At 46.2% G+C, this 19625-nt stretch overlaps 5 protein-coding genes across 5 annotated transcripts, besides 20 other annotated features; all 5 read right to left on the bottom strand.

The window, feature by feature from the left end:
* Nucleotides 1-19625: part of a sequence feature (sequence corresponds to BAC RPCI93-26A24) that runs on past both edges of the window.
* Nucleotides 385-428: a microsatellite.
* Nucleotides 483-511: a microsatellite.
* Nucleotides 588-723: a sequence feature (A-rich).
* Nucleotides 1141-1165: a microsatellite.
* Nucleotides 1375-1411: a sequence feature (T-rich).
* Nucleotides 1412-1434: a microsatellite.
* On the bottom strand, nucleotides 1866-4856 carry Tb927.7.4450 (hypothetical protein, conserved; the record flags this gene model as incomplete). Its single annotated transcript, XM_840975.1, has 1 exon — nucleotides 1866-4856. One exon carries the CDS (start codon nucleotides 4854-4856, stop codon nucleotides 1866-1868), a length of 2991 nt encoding a protein of 996 aa, XP_846068.1.
* Tb927.7.4460 (hypothetical protein, conserved) lies at nucleotides 6049-8577 on the bottom strand (the record flags this gene model as incomplete). Its single annotated transcript, XM_840976.1, has 1 exon — nucleotides 6049-8577. One exon carries the CDS (start codon nucleotides 8575-8577, stop codon nucleotides 6049-6051), a length of 2529 nt encoding a protein of 842 aa, XP_846069.1.
* Nucleotides 8965-8989: a sequence feature (AT_rich).
* Nucleotides 9227-9246: a microsatellite.
* Nucleotides 9735-9757: a microsatellite.
* Nucleotides 10391-10507: a sequence feature (CT-rich).
* Nucleotides 10523-10545: a sequence feature (AT_rich).
* Nucleotides 10584-10657: a sequence feature (CT-rich).
* Nucleotides 10706-11287, bottom strand: Tb927.7.4470 (hypothetical protein, conserved; the record flags this gene model as incomplete). The annotated part of the gene is made up of 1 exon (XM_840977.1): nucleotides 10706-11287. One exon carries the CDS (start codon nucleotides 11285-11287, stop codon nucleotides 10706-10708), a length of 582 nt encoding a protein of 193 aa, XP_846070.1.
* Nucleotides 11593-11628: a microsatellite.
* Nucleotides 11671-11692: a microsatellite.
* Nucleotides 11694-11754: a sequence feature (A-rich).
* Nucleotides 11951-12018: a microsatellite.
* On the bottom strand, nucleotides 12145-12570 carry Tb927.7.4480 (adenosine 5'-monophosphoramidase, putative; the record flags this gene model as incomplete). Its single annotated transcript, XM_840978.1, has 1 exon — nucleotides 12145-12570. The coding sequence occupies one exon, from the start codon at nucleotides 12568-12570 to the stop codon at nucleotides 12145-12147; it is 426 nt and encodes a 141-aa protein (XP_846071.1).
* Nucleotides 12624-12657: a microsatellite.
* On the bottom strand, nucleotides 13236-18167 carry Tb927.7.4490 (hypothetical protein, conserved; the record flags this gene model as incomplete). The annotated part of the gene is made up of 1 exon (XM_840979.1): nucleotides 13236-18167. The coding sequence occupies one exon, from the start codon at nucleotides 18165-18167 to the stop codon at nucleotides 13236-13238; it is 4932 nt and encodes a 1643-aa protein (XP_846072.1).
* Nucleotides 18388-18424: a microsatellite.
* Nucleotides 19148-19240: a sequence feature (T-rich).

The following is a 19625-nucleotide window of genomic DNA, read 5'->3' on the forward strand; positions in this document are numbered from 1 at the left end:
GTAAGTCATTGTTGCACATACACGGCGGGAAACACCCCCTTTTTGTCTTTTTTTCTTGTGCTTCTGATTTTATTTTCTTCCCTGCTTGCTTCACGGAGGAGGAACGTGTAGGTAATTATATGCTTATGTTTGTCCATGTATGCTGAGATGGGTTACACAAGTTTAAGGCACAGTGTAAATGTTGCGCACAGTCCACTAACGCGTGATGAATCGTGTCGTTTTTGTTTTGTTTTGTTTTTTTTACAAATTATTTCTTTGTTTATCACAACAGTAGCAGCTTCCTTCGCGTTCATTGAACCTCCTCCACAGTGCTTTAATATATTTTCCTTTCATCCCTTCTTTCCCCATTTTTTAAATGTTTTCTCCTTTGCCTTTTGTTTCATTTGTGTTGTGCTGTGCGTGTGTGTGTGTGTGTGTGTGTGTGTGTGCAAAATACAAAAAACAAACAAACAAACCGCCACCCGAATTCATCTTTTCAGCTGTATATATATATATATATATATATATATATTATCTCATCCACTGTATGCATAAACACATCGCCACTGAAGGAAAAGAAGTGCAGCAAAAGTAATTTTTTTTTTACCAAAACAAAACTGAACAAAAAAGGAGGGAACCTCAAAAACAAACAAAGACATGAAATAAAAAAAAGGTGAAAAAACAAAACGAGCAAAAACAAAAAGGAGGAAGAGGAAGAGGAAACAAAACAAAAAAGGGAGAAGATACGTTCCCTGCTCACCATTTGTTATACGGGTAACACATGTGCGCCAATTAGTACCATTTATGGGTGTTTTCTTTTTCTTTTTTTTTCCTTTTGAAAATATGTAATTAATTATTTTTCTCCCTTTCTCTCATAACAGCGGGGTACTATCACTTCTTGCTCAGCTGAACTCAGTCGGGTTTGGTTACTTGTTTTCGCCCCAACTACCAAAAATAAAAAAAAGAAAAGGTACGCCATCCTGGAGAGTATTGTTTCCTTCCTATTCTTTTACCCATATCGCCCACTTTTCTTTTATTTATTTTCCTTCATTTTGATTTGGTTCCAGCTTAATAATGAGGACACTGTTACACCCAAATGCTACTGATCCTACATATACACTGCCCCCAACCGCTTCGAAAAAAACAAAAAGAAAAAAAGAGTATATATATATATATATATATATATGCCGCGTGTGTGGTCCCATATGAACGAAGAAACCATTTTACGTGATTTACCTCCCTTTTCCCTTTTCTCTTCCCTTTTTATTGACCAAACAGTCAAAACACAAAAATACAATCACAACCAAACACGTCAGTTCTCAATACTCTCTTTCCAAACCCTTCGCTGTACATCCATTTGTTATTCGCTACCGGGACATACGGTGGGGGCCCATACCTTTCTTTTTTTTCCTTTTTTTTCCTTTTTCTTTCTTTTATTTATTTATTTATTTATTTTTCTGCCTCACTCATCCACTATTTGCATATTTAAATAAGAAGGGGGGAAATTGTCTATATTAATAGCTGATCTGTTATACGTTGTTACGAAGCGCTATTTACCCTGCTGGAAACTGGTAATAGACATTAAAGGAACTGCGAGGAGAAATTAGTGGTAAGAAACTTAGTGAGTTGAACACTACTCAGAATGGAAACAGGAGAGGGGGGAAAAAAAAAGCAGAGGCAAAAAGAGAAAAGAGGTAACACTTATTGGCCTCTTGCTATGTTCTTCCTTTTTTTTTCTTTTACTCACCTAAAAAAAAAAAAAAATGCACAACTGTCGTTGCAAAACCAACTCCGTATGCTCCCAAACCTTGTCCACCTCCACGTTCCGATCTATGTTAATTCAGTCACTTACTTCATCTGCTCACACCCATGTTGGCTTCCTCGTGTTAAAAAAGTGATTCACCGCCGCCAAAGTCATTTCCATCAGCCTCACGACTCCTTTTTTTACTTGGCTCCATTAAAGCACTTGTAGTGAAGGTTTCTATTTCTTGTACCGGTGGTGGTAACAATGACCTGCGCATTCCTCCTTCTACATCGCTTCCAATAGGCATAAGCTCGCCTATATTTGGAGTCTCCAAGAGACCGCCACGATTGTAACCCGAAAAGTTGTCCACCTGGTTGCTGCTGCCGTTGCTATTGATATTTGCCTCAACAAAACTACTGTTCATCTCCAGTACCCCAATTTCATCTGAAGGCACCTGCTCACCCCCGGCATCGGCATCAGAACAAAGCACTAACTGGGATAAGGGCGTATCAAGTGGATTGGGGGCGTGGTTAATGCCCAGGTTCCATTTGTTATGTTGATGTCGACTCTCGTGGGCTAAAACCGCAGCATGTTTCGAGTTCTCTCCATATCGTCGATCCACAAAAGTGTTAGAAAGGTTGTGATACTCCTCGAACATCCTACGCCCAACACCTCCTGGGCTATAATCATCCTTGAATTGGTTCGCCAACCTAACGACCGCCTCTTGGCCTTTGGTAAAATCAGTTGGGAAGTGTCTGTTGTACCACTCTTCCTTGCGCAAGTATTCCCATAAGGTCAAGCCATTATAGCGCACCTCGCGGAGAAAGCCACGCTCCTCGTCCTTCGCCTTCTCACAGTCCTCAGAGGCATGGTAGTAGGAATCACAGAAGAGACATACATCTGGAAAGTTATCAACTTGCAACTGTGCAAGGTGTTGAAGAAGATCGTTTGATTTAACATACAGTAGGAATGCCCGAACGGTAGCTGTACTGTAACGGGCGGCAGCAAGAGGAATACGTGCGTCTGTGAGTTCTTTAATCGCCGTCAGGAAACTCTCCGGGTATGCTTTATCTTTTCCCAGGACCTCCCACGCATCCGACAGCCGAGAGGAATCTCGTACGTTACGGTCAGCCCGCAAACGTTGAATTCGGTCTTGCACCAAACCCGGATTAAGTCGTATATCGATCACCTTCAAATGATGCTGCTCCAACACCCGACGTGCCTCCACTTCACACCAACGGGTACCGTGCCCCATAGCATCACAAGTTTTGCAGTATGGAATCCGGTTGTCGTTAATCAGCTTTACAGCAAGAAAAAGCTCATCCTTGCGGAAACGTTTTGCCTTTCGGTCACTCATATCAATGGCTTTAAGAGCCTCCTCAAGAAGATGGCTTTCCTCTGGGTATTTCATCGCCAAAAGGTTATGTTCCTTTAGCAGGTTCCGTGCAACATGCAAATCCCAAGGTTCCTTTCTTCTCGTGCAGTGGGTAGCAGCATGAAAAGGCTCTAAGCAGTTGTAGCAGAGTATATCTTTTACGGGTCGTAGTAGTTGCACTTCCGTTGGTACACATGCATACAAGTCCGGGGGGTATTCCTCCGGAAGGGAGCCGTCAATAAGGCAGTGAAAGAATGAATTTGTTTCTTGCACTTCCTTTATGCTTTGGTACATTTGAGCCGGTAATTTCGCTTGACGAAAGTGGATGTCCAGCACCTCTACGCTCTGCAGCAGCTGATCCCACTCTCGGAAGCGACGACTTTTTTTTAGGAATCCATGCACACGCTCCATCGCAGGGCTTAGAGCCTCGTCATTCGGTTTACCAAATACTGTAGAGGAGGGCAGGATACCATAGCTTGCGTGAATCCACATCGCATGTCGCTCGCGCGGGCCAGTGGTGGCACCCCGCACGGTATCAAACGCATCGAGCAATTGGTCGTACGGCTCGGCATTTTTAATTAGATTCACAATACAGTCCAGCGCCTCCTCGTATACGAGGGGAAGCCGAATTCTATGCTTAAATAATATTTCCGCCGCATTCCTGCGAGACACACCTCCACGGTCTTTTTGAAGCAAGCTATAATAGTGAGAGCGGCGATAGTTATTCTGCTGACCGTTTGCCGTGATCATGGGGAACCGCACAAACGGTCGTTCACAGGGACATTGTGCCTCCGTATGCGTCCACACATCACACCGAGGGCAGCCACCTTTTTTTTCTACCAGTTCGTGTAACCACATCCGTGCGTGTGGGTGCATGACAGTATCTAACGCATCAACCTCCACTGTGGACGCGGGTACAGGAAGGCAGGTCTTGATGTAGCTGCTGTTGCTCATTGGGGCGATGTCTCCCATCACCGCACCAGCAGCGGCAACATCACCAGATTCCTGGACTGGAGCTTCTGCCGCCGCTGGAGCAGGGGGTGTCCATCCGTAGCACCTAAGCAAATGATGCGATAAAGACGGCCGTGATTTTCGACGTCGAAGACGATGGAGGCTGTCTCTAAAATCGGGAGGAACGCGAAGCCGCTCCGATCCATCTTTTGTTGCCTTCGATCCCCTCTGTTCCGCCGTACGGGTGGCTTGCTTGAGCCGCTGATAAACATCACCCCTCCACACCTTCTTCCACGTTTCAAGGAGCTCAAGGCCCTTGCTGCGTAACTCTTTGGACCGCGACGGTGACGCATTCTTATCAGCAAATAAAGCGGCCACCACTCCGGGACCATACGCATCGAGCACATCTTCCCCGTTGGTAGAACCCCCGTTGGCACCTAGAGTGTCTAACCGCGACGTGTTGCGCCCAAAACACCAGTGGTGGGCAATGAGGTCTGGGAGGAATGAGTTTATCTCTTCGATGATTGAAGCGCAGAGGTGCAAACGTTTCTCTTCGGTGCAATACATCAACACGGCATTAAGCAGAAGCCATGCCCCCACACGATCGTCCAGTTCAGTCTTTTCCGTGTCTACAACACGCCACACTAGTGCCCGAGTAATCTCCTTGGGATGTGCCTGAGCATGTTCATTCACGAAACGAAGTGTATGCTGTATTTCCGACGCCAGTACTGTCTCATTGCTAAGATCAGACGATATTTGCACACAGCAGCGGTGGAGAAAGTTGTCTCTGGCATCTTGGCTGAGCATATTCAGCTGCCCAATAAGGTCTATGTGTGCGGCCAAATAAGAAGAAAGGAATGTGGAGTTGTGATAGTGAGGAAAGCTGCAACAACAATAGAGTGTAGTCCTCCTTTGTTATTTCCTCTTTGTCCCATTTACCCCCTTTTCTGCCCACCCTGATGACACCACAGAACCCTCCTCCCCGCTGGACAACATACACGCAAAAACTTATGACGATACTTCAAACAAAGTCAAACCTTTAGCGATGGATGTGGATAACTTTAATACCACTCCATACATCTTTCCTTAACTCCTCTTCACTGACACTAGGAGCTTATGAAATAAAAAATAAAAACGTATTCCACCCTCCGTGCTGAGAGATCATGGTGACAATTTCGTATGTTGTATCGGGTGTGGAAAGAGCAGCCAGAAGGGCGGGAAAATGAAAGTACTTAGTAGAGAAGGTATAACAATTCCTAAATGACCTTCCTATGGAAATTTCGATGACAAAAGCACAACACATGTACTACAGTTGTCTCCATGGTAGAATGTGCTAGCCCACTGTCTCCTCTTGGCTGCTGTGGCAAGACACTTTGTATCGTCAGCGAATTTAACTTAGGATGGATTGCGACATCCGCTAAACACTTAATGAATCCGTCTGCGATTACAATTGTGGCAAAAGAACAGTTAAACTTGGACGAGGTATCCTCCGTTTTTTCCCTATGTACAGATTAAAAAGGTGGGCAGATGGATGAATATGTACACACAAAAATATATACACATATGATGTCCGAAGGGGTGGAAGAAAACAGTTATCGCAGAATCAACAACCGCACTCCAGTGTCTTAACTGAACCACGCAGCGAGTACGTGCCACAGAACTCTTCTTTTATACACCATTTGTACATAATGTTCAGAAGCTGTAGTAGCTCCAAAAGGAGGGCGGGGAGAAATGAATAAAGGAGGTCGACAAGTAAAACCGTAAGAGTAACAAAAACAAAATACGGAAACCCCAATGCGAGCATCTACGCATTTCCTCAACAAATTCTTCACTCTTCTTCAGTCCGCCAGCCCCCCTCCTCTTCGTACCACAGCGATTGACCCTTTGCTTTTCAACTCCTGCCATTGCTCCTTTGCCCCACCAAGCAGACCTATATTTCATAACTGGGGACGGGATGTTCACCTCTCACTCCCTCTCTAAAACCACAAACCGACATGCGCTACACGCCGGCAAAGACCTCCCTTGCACGATTTATGAACCCACCTTTTGGATCATTATTCTCAATAAAAGACATTGCTTTCCGGTAAGCGAGTGTTACGATGCCACTTGGTTGCTTCTCAATAGAAACGACCACCAGGGACGTCGCCCATAGTCGCTCCTTGTCTTTGCATACGTCCTGTGCTTCACAGTGCTCCTCACCCGCGTTGTCCTCTACAATTAATGAGTCTAACTTCATTCTATCACACGGAAGACCCACACAAACGGCTAACCTGGAGTCAAGGGAAAACGAACCATCCGGTGCCTGTAAGGCCGCAATGCGCCGCACGCAAAGACTTGTGGCAAGAACCGAATCGACTATATCCATCAAAATGTGGCGGATGAATTCCTTGGTGGTTCGTGGTTTTCCGAGAGTAGAAGCACTGGAGTGCTGTTGAACAATTGGTGCGTCGCCGTTGGTGGTGGCGCCTTCCAGTTGCCTGATCTTCTGCCTCAGTTGCTGCGGACGGCAGTCGATGAGGCCCTCCGCGAGACGACGACATGAGAGTCTCTGCAAGAACTGAGCATAAAGCCAATGGCGCGGCACATACCGCGCGGCTGCAACAATAGGCGTATCTGCTGCTCCCGGAATTGTTTGCGAGCGTGCGCCTCCACCCACGGAGGGTCGTATCTGCTTCATTTCCGTGAACGGCGATGGTAGCATGTACGTCTCGGAGTACCGCCCAACCTCTTGCACCTCGCTTTTATTCAAGGTAAAAGAACTGCGCCCTTCAACGAGATAACGTATCCTAGAGGCCGCAGCCGAAAGGTGGAGCATCCCGACTGAGAAAGCATTCTGTGGTTCAGAACATGCAGTTAAAAACACCTCAGTCAAACTTCCCTGGCCCGTATACTCCACAGACGCGGAACCAATACGACCAATTACAACAACGTGGAAGTTTTCGAGTGAAGCAGGTACAAAACACTGCACAAATTGCTGCAAACCCTGCGGTATAGCCCGTAGTTGTTTGCTTTCTACGCGAACTTCAGGTTCTCTGAAACGGAGTTCGACGTCCGTCACCGTCGGGACAGCCACGAGCGACACCACTTGCGCGAGAACCGCTTGCAACTCTTCAGCGTCCGTTGCGTCGTAATACACCCCACCACCTTCCTGTGCGAGTAATTGTAATGCGGCTGCATTGGCTCCGCCAGCGGTAATTAAGCCAACAGCGCTGAAACGCATGTTGTGTTGATGGTGTGCAGCCAACGAAATAGCCTCCACAGCATGGGATTTTGTACCCTCATCTGACAGAACAATAATGTGCCGAACAAACCCTCGTGGTACGGGGCCACATGGGCCGGTGGACTCCGAGTTTACCAGCGAGCGCATCACTCTGTTTAAATGTGAGACACCCACACTTGGTCGTTGTGGCCGTGTTTGAGCAACAAACGCGGCTAACCCATCAATATCAAGTTGATTTACTTGAGTCGAGCCGCCTGGACACAAGCATATATCATTCTCCTCCGTAATTAGAATAATATTCACAGGTGCTTTGTCCGGAGCGCCATAAAGGGCAACCCGGAGAGCCTGGGACATGCACGCCGATGCATAGTTGCTGTGAGAATCAACAACAAAGATCAACTCGGCATTGACGGTAGCGCTAAGCTGCTCAGCTACTACTGGTGTGAGCACGAGTGTTAAGGCGTATCTGTCGTCGTCACAGACCTCCCTTCCGTTGTCAACCTCCACAAAGAAGCGTAGTGGCTCGATGGTTCGGAAAAGAGGGCAAAAAAGTTCAAAACCACCCCGTACACGCGCAGCAAGCGGTCCTTCATAATGCAATCTGAAACCACTATCACCGACGATTTCCACTTGCGCCGGAACCGGATCACAAACATTACCCCCTGTTGGGCGCAACTCCACAGTTCCCGCGAGCGGGGTGAATGTTTTACATTTGACATCGATGGTTAGCCCTTTGGGAAGTTTGGATGGCCACTTCATAGCGAACAAAGACTCATACTCCATCGTTGATGGTGGTGGTGGTGGTGCGTCAGGAAATAATTCCATTGGAAGAACCATACGGAACTCACCAGCCTTGCACAGCGCATTCAGAGGCACTGCATACGTAGCCCCAATGAGCACGCTGCTACCCAAGCCAATCATCCATGGCAACCGCTGCGCTGCAACAATGGCCACAACACCGTCTGGTTTCGGTCCCGGAAGTATGGGAAATGAAGTTGCTGCCGCATCCGAAACCTCTACATTTAGTGGTATGGTGACGCAGTGGACACCAACGACGGAGTCCTTTGCATAGTCAGCTCTGCAACTCATAAGATCCCACCACATGGGAAGCGGATATGCGGCAATAACTCGTTGGTCCTTCCCCGTGTAGTTGTTGTATTCGTAGCGTACATTAAGGCGGGCGCTGTTGCCGTGCACCTCTACCTCTACGGAGCAGGCGACGAGTGTAAGTGGTGTAAATGTGTTGGCGGTGAGAACACCGCATCCATTACTAGCACATGTAGTGTACGCAACGTGTTCGCAGTTCATGGAGAGTGCCAAAAGTCCCAGCTACAAGGGATAAGGAAAAAAAAAAGACCGTAAGTTCTAAGTCCAAAATAATTCTTTTCCGTACTTCCTTCTTCTAAGTTTCGGGAAATCTTCTTGTTATATCCACGCAATTTGTTTCCTTCTCCCTAAAAGCCTGCTGCTCGGTAGGGGAGATGGCAGCGCAATCGTTGGTAAGCACACCCACGCAAACGTTGAGACAAAACACCTCCTTCCTTTTCTACTGATGTGTGTGTCCGAACCTTTGACAATTATACCTTTGGCAACACACACACACACACACAAAGGGATCCAAATGGTGGTTCAAAGTTTTCCTCTTTTAGTCTGATGTTGAAGCGCGATGGCGGGAGTGCATCAACGCAAACAGCGAAATATATTTTTAATAAAAAAAAATGGAACGCGAGAAAAGGAGAGGAAGAAAAAAGATTATGAATAAGGTAGGAAAAAAAAACATCTCCACAAACTGAAATTATAGCAGTTGAGTCAAAAAATACACGAACGAGTTCGCACATGCATCGCTTTGCGACACCGGTAGGTCATATGTACCAAATGCATAATCAAATGGTACAACACATTTCTTCAGGTGCATGGATGAGAGGTCAGTTAGGGATTTAAGAAAGAGAGGTACAAGAATAATAATAATAATAATAACGGAAAAAAAAAGAGCACAAAAGTGGGGAAACAAACAAAAGAGGATTAGGATTATAGCAAGGGGTGGGATCACGGCATCGAACAATAAATAAAAGAAGAACAAAACAAGTCTAAATAAAACTTCCAACAATGACCGGCAGACTCCAACGCGTGCACCGGTCCGAATTCTCGCAAAACCACGAAAATTATGTTGCTGAAGAAGTTGATTTACTTCAATTCACCAAATCACCGCCTTCCCCCCTTCCGTGCCTCCCTTTAATTTTTATTTTCCACCTCTCCCTCTCTCTTTCTCTTCTTCACATGATTGCATTCATACGCTTCTTTTTATTTGTTTCACGCCATCGCAGTTGTCACACGTCACCTCCAGTTAAACAATAAACTTCTCCTCGTGTGTGTCACTCGCCACATCCAATCATCTGTTTTCTCCCTTTTCTTCTAAAAATTTTATTTTTTCGTGGAAGTAACATATGAAAGGTGGGAAGGGGGAAATATATATATATATATATATATACGCATAAAAACAGAAGATGCGATACGAAGGGAAGAAAAATTGGGAGGCAAGCTCGCGCATGTGGGCACATTGGAAAGAAACCAGAAAAGAAGGGAATGTCAACACAATTGACGTTTCGCCCCCCTTTTTAAAAAAAAGAGAAAAAAGACAAACACTTTTTATTGCAACTGTACCACTCACATCTTTGCCGTTTCAACACTACGCACTGTTACAACCCACCTCGCACATCTCCAAAAATATTCCGTGACCTTCTCATTCCGCTTTCTGGTTTTGTTTCTTATTTGTTTACCCGTTTAACATCAACTAACTCTCCCTTATTTCATCCTCCTTAGCGGCCACAACTTCCTTCTTTGTCAATTTCGATTCCAATTTCTTTTTCTTTTCTTCTGCCTCCTGTTCTTTCGACGGGTCACATCAGTGAGGCGGAAAGAGATGAAAGAGATAAAAGAGATAAAAGAGAAAGAAGAGGAGGAGTTTATCAAATATTATTCAGTACCTTTTTTTGGTCCCTCCTTTCCCTGTATCTGCAAAGTTTTTTTAAATTTTACCCCATATTAAATACGGGAACATATATATATATATATATGCAACCTTCCCTCTTTGTCACGTTACCCCCCCCCCCGTCCCCGCCCTCTTCTTTTCTTATACTTTTTGTTCTGTCCTCCTTTTCTTATCCTTTGTCCTTCACCTTCCTTCATTCCTTCACTCATCCGTTCCTCCATTCCTTTTTTTTTAAATACCTTCCGTCTTAGACCTTCGGTTAGCAAATATATATATATATATTAAAAGGGAGGGTACCCCCACGGCACTCTGATATGACCACACATCTCAGCTCTTCTCATCCCTCATTCCTTCTTTTCTTTTCTCTTTTTTCTTTTTTTCCTCTCTCTCTTCCTTCCCCCCACCATCCAACTATTCAACTTTTCATTTATCTTTTTTCTTTCCGTCTTATTTGTGCCTCGCCATGCGGCGCTGACGGCTCTCTTCATTCTTTTGTGCCACCAACCATAAAAGCGCAGCTGTTAAAGTGGGTGATAACATGAAGCTCACACGGGGATCCGAGTGACGCAATATGTAAACATGTAGCAACGTGCATAATAGGGAAAAGACGCTGTTGACAAAAAATAACGTGTACCCAACAGCAACTTGCAGGCGGTATTTGTGTAAAAGTTTTTCATCTCCTTTAGATACTTCACTGTAATGCCGTTGCTGACGCCAGAATTCACTCTCAACCATAACGGTATATGCCTGTGAAAGCATGTATGCAGTGAAGGTTGCAATTACAAGGTATAAAAAGGCGTTGATGGGGTTAATCCAGTCAAGTCCATTTACTGCATGTGAAAGATATACGGGTTGAAAAGATGCAATGGCGGCAACGATGATGAGCGCTTGTTTTGGATACACAAGTGTGTTTGCATTAATGCGGTCATCAAGCATCCTTTCATCTTCTTTGCTCAATTTCACGCCTGTGTGCATTCGAGTCGTGTCCTGCTCAACATCCCTCAGTGTATCGTTTTGTCCTCGTGTCATGTGTTACCGTAAACGTTCTCTCTTCTTATATCTCCTCCACTTACACACTTATCCTCTCTTCTATACAAATGAAAAACAAACAAACGAAAACAAACAAAAAAATCTTCTTAAGAAATAAGAAGAAGATTTTTTTTCTTAAAAAAAAAAAGAAGAAACAAAACCGATTAAAATAAGTGGAATTATTATAGTTAATGACCTTTTACCTTCTTTAATGCAGGTACAGTTAATTTGAGATACTGCTATTCGTATTTACTTGACACCTAGAACCATTAAAAGATTATGAAAAAAAAATGGGGGTAGTGGAAAAATGAAAAGTAAAGTAAAGAATAGAAAAGAAAAGATGACAAACATTCAGCCACGCATCGCGAGGCAGGCGCGCAAAAGAGGAGGAGGAGGAGGAGGAGGGAAAACAAAAAAAAACAAAAAAACAAAAAGAAAACACACCCACAAATACAAACACAAACACATATAATCCCCTTCCCTGTGATAACACCCAACTACTTCAACCCTCCACTCCCTATATAAATTCCTAAAGCCCTTCCTCTTCCCAGCCCTTCTTACAAATGACTTGAAGCGTTTTGTTTGTTGTTAATTTTTTTTTTTCTCGTTTGCATGTTTGTTTGTAACTGCCGCAAAAGGTGAGGAAAGAAGCGGCACAAGAAAAATCATAGTAATAATAATAAAAACAACTATAACGAGTAAAAATAATAATAATAGTAATAGAAATAATAGGAGAAGAGAAGTAAAATTAACGGCGACCACCACTTTCTTGGTGTTGAGCAAATCAAACAAACAAACAAACATGCAAAGGAGTGGTTTTTTTTCTTGTTTAAAAAAGGGGAGGGGATCACATGACGTCACAACTTCTCGAGAGCCTCACGATATTTTGCCGCATCCTCAGCAAAGGCGGTATGGTCAGTAGGTAATGTCTTCCAATTCATACTTAAGCCCTCTTGAGTAGAGCGGCGCGGTATGATATGAAAGTGTACATGTGGCACCTCCTGATGCGCCAAGCTGCCATTGTTTTGTAACACATTGTATTGTGTTTTTACTTCACCGTCTCCAGCAACTGCACGGGCAACTTTTGCCATCGTACTGCCGAGTTCAGCCGCCGTATCCGGCTCCACTTCGTGCAGAAACTCCGCATGAGCCTTCGGTATAACAAGCAGATGTCCACGCGAGAGGGGGTTGATATCCATGAAGGCAAGAACTTTGGCCGTTTCCACAACTTTATGGCATGGAATCGCTCCCTCCACAATCTTACAGAAAATGCAGTTGGACATATCGATGTTGATTAAAGTAAGGATATCTCTGTTGTTGCTGGTTCTCTTTTCTTTTTCCTCCTTCGTTCCTTCCTTCCTTTCTTCTTTGGTTTCTGCGATCACTTATAATAACGATAACAGAAATAATAAAGGTTAGGATACTATGGAAGGTGTTCGCTAGTCCTTGTAACAGTGCTTATTCTTCTCGTTTTGTGATGTATCGAATCCTTCTAAGGAAGACAAGGACGGAAGGATGGAGGGAATGAATTCATTTCTTTTCCAGAAATATAGAACGTGATGTAAACGACACAGGCCATAAAAAAGATTGCAGAAATAAAGAAAAAAAAACAGCGCAGAAATTTTGGTGGGAATGACGGCAACAGACTCAAGCATATACGCACACAAACAGGGGTAGACACAAACATAAAAGTCGCTTGTGTACAACGATACTGGGAAGCCAACACTGGTATGAACAGCAACATTAATGATTTTTTTTAAAAAAGGAACTAAAAAGGAAACAATAATCTACTTTTTGGGAGGGTTAGGGAAGGATAGCAAAATATCACCACGTACTCACCCCCTCCTCATTTTTTTTTGGAATAAGCGGCACCTAAGGGACATCAGCGTAAAAGCAAACAAAAATAAACCAACAGGGCAAAACCAAAGCCACGAGCTGAAACAATCACTCAATGTAGTATTGATCTCTTGAAAGCACGGGTAGATGTTTTACCACCACCAAATGGGGTAGTGGCAGCAGCTGATGGCAAAAAAGTGTCCCCGTCCGCTATCGAAGAACTTAAAACATGTCGCCGCTTTTGACTGTTGCGGGCCTTCACAGAGCTTAGTGAACGCTCATGTCCTCTATCAAGTGAATCATCCTGCCTTGATTGGGAGTCTGTTTGCTTGGATTGCGTAGCTGTTGCCTCAGTTTCTGCAGCCCGGCGCTCCTCCTGCACTACTGCGTACCGTAAAACACTCAACCGCTTCGTTATTGGTTGGTCTCTGATAGTTCCCTCTAACGGATCGTCCGCTGCAGACGTCTTACTATCGTCTAATATCCTGCTCGTCTTCCTACGCGACGACACCTTCACTGCTGATGCCGCCACCGCCTCGTGAGGCGCTTCCTCCACTGAGCGTTCTTTTTCTCCAACGAACCTTACATCCTTCTCTTTTTGCTTCTGAGGGCCTTTGGTCCGGTGGTAGCCCTCCTTTCGCTTCGCCAAGCGCTCCGCTACGATTTCAGCAACGCTACTCCCAAGTGGTGCAAATGCCATCGCATGATATCGACCACCTTGGCTACTTTCTTTAACGTGAGTTAGCATCGCCTCCACAATAAATCTCGAATTCTGAAGGGCACTTTCCACCATCGCTTCGCACCGCTCCGCGCGCTGGGAAGACATCAACATACTCCCCTGCATTGTGTTGAGAAGTGGTCCCTGGCTACTCCGCAGAGCCTCCGCTTCCTCTAACGACTTATATGCCGCAAACCCTCGCTCTGCCAAGGCGGCTACAGTGCTCTGTAACACTTCATAGGCTGAGGTGAGCTCGGGTAGTACGCTCCCGGCACATGGATTCTCGGTAACACTTTGTATGATGGCTTTCGTTACATTGAGGATTGTGCGCCCCTCAGCCTCGATTAGAAGAAGCCCATAGGTAAGGAAGCTAGTGCTGCAGTCCAGTGATATCTCGAACACATTTCCATTGGGTGTTGTTGCCGCCACGAACACCATCGCAAGATGTGCAACGAGTCGTTGCGTTATGGCGGCTGCGAGCATCGGCTGCCGAAGCCAGTGTATTTGTTCGTGTGCACGAGCAATGAGAGCGAAGCTCCTACCAACGTACGGACGAACTGCACCTGCTGTCAGGGGGGAAACTCGCTGCCAATCCATCATTGGATGAATGAACCCAGCATCCTGGACGACACGTGTGATGCGCTGCTGTGGCGCCGAGGCAAGCATGCCGAGCAGAGCATCAACAAGAAGTTGGCAATGCTCTTCCACAAGCGCAAGGTGAACCTTCCGGAAGTCCGCAGTCTTCTGCTTGATCATGAGCACGGAACCACGAGAGGTTTTTGGGTCAGAGTTTAACCGCACAACAACATCCAACAAACACGGAACAATGAGTTCGTTAGTAATGATGGGCGTCACCGCCATAGACAGGCACAAAGCGTCTGCAAGACTCTCCATGATTGCGCATTCGCATGTCTCAGGAGCGGCCTCAACGTCTAGTGAAACACGTTGGCATTTGTGGTGAAGCGCGTCAACAAACACGAGCAAAATGTCCGCAATTAAGGCCAGAAGCATGTCCTCATGCTCCGCCACGTGTTTAAGCACTAACTTGCTGTTGCTTTCTGCCATAAAAGTGCTGGTCGCGTCAAGCTGCTGATCTGTATCATCCAGCCGCTGCTTGTTCGCTCCGGAAACCTTAGACTTATCGCCTGGGTTGTTGTACTCTCCCTGTGCTTTCCTTCTTCGTCGGCGGTAGTTCCCTTCCCCTTCAAGCCGTTCAGCTTTCTCAACAAAGAGATCGATCCCACCATGTACTTCATCAAACCTCTGTAAAAATGGTGCTGTGCGATCCACAACAAAAGAAATGAGGTTCAGAAACTTATTCGTTAACACTGACGAAACAAACTCCCTACTTACTCGTGCGCAAACGGAACTATGTGCGCCCGCGTTCTTACCGCCGTTGGCACTATGAATATCATTATACTCATTAATGCTTGCCTCATTTACCTCCGCTGGCTTCGATGCCTTCGCGATTGACGGTTGTAACGATGGCAGCAGCGTCACGTATGCTTTGACAAGCATACCCACTCCGTGTGTATAGCATCGAAACAGGTTAGAGCGCAGCTCCTCAAGTTCCTGCATCAGTTCACCTACCTGATGCGCTTGCGTGCCTCCCTGCACCAAGGATGACGTACAACTTTCACCAATTACCACCTTCATTCGGCGGACAGCGCCGCTCACGTGCAACATCGCCTTTTCCCACTGGGCAACAATTACTTCTACTAGCAGGGCTGCATGAAGCTCAGCGTGCTCATCCTCAACGGAGTCGTAAGCATCCCTGTCAACTTCGCAGTTGGAATCATCACCGACCAAATCTCGGGGACGATAAGAGGACATTGTACGTACAAAGCACTGTAGTACGGTACGATTCACATTGGTGAGCAACAGGGCTTGCAAAATGTCGCTTGTCAGGCGCACAACCTGTCTCACAGCGCTTACTGATAACTCCCGCAGTGACGGGCCCTTGTCATGCACCACGGGAACATACCGAAGAGATGGTAGCTCCTCCTCGCAAGAATTCCCACCGCCTCCTCCCCCTCGTACTCTTGTCATGGGCACATTCACTTTTTCATGCAGCGCCGGTCCATTGAGCATTCGGTACAACATACTACTTGGGTCCGGAGAGAAGTCAAACATACCCGCATGAACTTCCTCCGCTATACCACCCCAATACGATACTAAAATAACCTCTAGCTGATCAACGCAGGCAGTGAAGAGGCGATCAGCAAACGTGCTTGCGGCACCCGCTGCAGTGTGTGCTTGTACGTTTGCCTCCATCCCAGCACGGTCCTCCAGCTGAGTTAGTAAAGCCGCACTATACATGCGCAACTGCGTTGCTGAGCACTCCAGCACGTTGCTCATATCTACCCTGCCAATACTAAAAGTTGTAAAACGCTCGAAATCCCTTTCAGGAGTACGGAATGCTTCGAGAATTGCCTCAGCACGCTGGACCGCATCGGACTCACCCATGTCCACATCAAAACCACCCACTTTAATACGGTCAGACACCGTGCCCTCGCTAAGGGCCGCCAACATGTTGCGACTGTTGAACATCGTGGCTGTATCCTTTAGGTTGCATATGCTCCCATCCATATCCAACGGCGAGTCTAGCCAGTCACAGCTGGCCACTCGCTTCAATGTGCTAGAGAAATCCATGTCCGGATTAGCACACATTCGAGCGCACGACGCGGCAAAGTCCGCATCCCCGCAATTGCCTGCGGCACCGTTCTCGCTGCTATCAGTCGGCATAAACTTTTGCATCCACTCATCGGCTTCTTGGCAGAGGCGACGTGCGGTGCTTTCCATTGTTCGTACGTGTTGATTTCGTATGACCCTCAAGTAATACTCCAGTGGGTGCTCCACTTTGGTCTCACCTCTGCTATTGTTATTGGAAATGGCTGGCAAGGTATTTCCGCTACCGTCAACACGTAGAAGTACTGCTTCTTCCCCATCGCATTTTGTCCCCCAAATTTCTTCACCTTGATTGACGTTAACGTTCCTCAAGGCTGGCTCCGCCGGTATATCATCATCCGAGTTGCCGTCTTCTTTCCCCTCATCATCGGAGCAACGGCTTTCGTTCTCAATCACTTGGAGTTCTTGCCGAAGCCCCAAAATAGCTTCATTGTGCTTGGCACTGGAGGGTAATTTCCCCCTAGCAACCCAGCAGAAGTGGCGCAGTTTCACAGCTGCGATCGACACATCCATCATTCCGGATAGCATGTCTTCAATGAGGACAGTATCGGTCGCACTTACGTGCTGCAATTCTAGTGCCATCCGATCGTTAAGGTAAAGAGCAGCACGAAGAAGTGCCAATGCATACCGATAAGTAATGGTGATGCTCCCCCGTTGCTGCTGCTCAGAAAGACCAGTGCTACCACTGGTGTTGTTTTCATCCCCCTCTTCTAAACCTAGCATAACCGCATCTTCCAAGTTACAGTTCTCCTCTAGGTAAACCATCGCACGCCGCAAATTCAGCACAGCGGCCTCGAAATTACTACGGCCATCGCTTGTGTCACCATCGCGGCGACGGGCCAACGGTGTGCCGTACCAATTCTCAAGCTCCTCGTTGTCAAGTAGAACGTATTCACTACTTTCACCACCATCAAACGCAATGTCTTCCAGTGCTCCCCTCGAAATACGCTGCCTCGCTTGCTTCTCGTCGTCATCAATACACCTAACGGACGAATTGTCATCCCTCGTGCTTGCTGTTGCTGCTGGTGGAAATGCGGAACCAGTGGCGGAGTACACCTCATCCCTCGTGTCATCCTCCGTCTCACAAAAGCTTTGTCCCTTTGAAAATCGTGTCGCCCTCGAAGACGCCATTTGATCCTCTTGAAGGTCCTGCAGCCGCTGGTGGTCGTGTTGCAATTCGGACCGTCGCCTTGGCACACGAGCCCCGCAGTGTTCATATATGACACCGGGTACCTTCCACACGGTTATAAACTTCGCAAGTCGTTCCCTAGTTACTTTGCATGCACAGAGGGATTGAAACAACTCCATCGTCGGGGCAACAATAGCTTCCCCATCTTCAACCGCTTTACGAAAGGAATTAGCTAGCGAACCAACCGCATCACCAGTGAAAAGATCCGCGTCGTTATTGTACATGGTGTCGAGGGTCTCCTTCGAGACAACAAATGTGCTCACGCTATCACGCAAGAGTTGCTGCAGCGCAGTGGCGGCGGCCTCCGCCTCAGAATCGACGGAGACAAGTAACTCCTGCTGAAGGTCATCGTGTGATGCATTGGCATACATGCGGCTAATGTATGTTTTGGGGTCAAAGGCGCAGCTCGTTAGGTCGACGTAAACATCGTGCCCCTTCTCGTCTCCCATCGAATTACTCCCTTCCTTGCAAGAAAAAAAACAAACAAACTAAAAGCACACAGAAGAACACGCACCTCAAGCGCTGCCCGCTACTATGCCTTGGCGGGCTGTGATAGTATCAACCACAACGAATCCCTAGCACCCTAAAACAACAACTATTCGTAACAAAAAAAACAATTAAAAAGAGACAGTGCGACCCCGCTAAACGCGCAAGTGGAGCAGGGCTGATTATACATATATATATATATATATATATATACACATATTTTCACAGGTTGACCAAACCACATTAAAGGCACCCCTAAAATGAATTGGGGAACAGTGGACAGAACAGGTGCAGTTGTGGCAGTGGTTAGCAATGATGAAAGGACAACAGCAACACGCACGGAATCTCATAATTTTCCGTGCACATTTCCCTTTCCCCCCCCCTTCCATCGGGTACATCTCTTCCACCTTAAATGCAGCAACAACAAAAATGATGTCAAATATCACAAAAAAATTTAAAAAGCAGTAGCAGTATGACAACGTATACAAAGCAACAGTAACCTGCAGACGTCACAGTAGAAAAAAAAACCCATTTTAAGATGACCAACCTTCACTTTATTATCTTCTTGTTCGACACACTATTTTTTTTCTTTGGAAAGTGGCGGCAGGACTAAAAGAGCATCCAACGACTTTGGAAATTGCATTGGAAGGGCGGTGATGGCGGTGATCATAGCAAACAACAAGGGATGAGAGGAAGGGAAGGTAACAGAAGGTTAGGGGCGCCGAGAGCATATTCCCCTCCTCCGTAGAATTTTACAATGTCTTCTTTTCTTTTCTTTATGATAGCGAAGGGAAATTAGGGGATCACACACCCTCCCGTTTCCGCGTTTTCACTCAACTTCCCTTCCCTTCCCTAATTCTCCCCCCTCCACACACCCTTTTCATAAAACACAAACAGTTTTCTGCAGTATTCTCCGCCTACGGGATTTTAAATCTCATCCAACTTTTTTTTTTCCCCATCCCCTTACTTGTTTATTCACTTCCCCTTTTCTCTTTTTCTTTCCTTCTCCTCGTTTTTCCTTATGTTTCCCTTCTTTCGCTACCTCCTCACAGACCCGATGAAGAACCATGGTAGTTTGTTGCACGTGTAGGGGCACACACACACACGCACACATATCTCCTTTTTTCCCCCTTTCTCCTCTAAATCCAAACTTCCGCACCCTTTCCTAATCTTCCACACGCTCTTATTTTATTTTTTCTCACCCTAGTTTTTCACTTCTTCCAGCAATCTCCCGTCACCACGCTTCGGCGTCATGTATGCGCTTTCTCCTCCCATTCACGTGTTTGATACACTGCATGCAAACACAAAGCGAGAGGAAATGAAGAACGGACTAAAGGGGGAAAAAACGAAAGGATCATGCGAGTAGAGTTTGGGTGAATCGAATGTATACCTGTTGACATGCACAAAACATGGAGTTCTCA

The sequence above is a fragment of the Trypanosoma brucei genome, chromosome 7 (genome assembly GCF_000002445.2).
Source record: "Trypanosoma brucei brucei TREU927 chromosome 7, complete sequence".
In the NCBI taxonomy this organism is placed as follows: domain Eukaryota; phylum Euglenozoa; class Kinetoplastea; order Trypanosomatida; family Trypanosomatidae; genus Trypanosoma; species Trypanosoma brucei.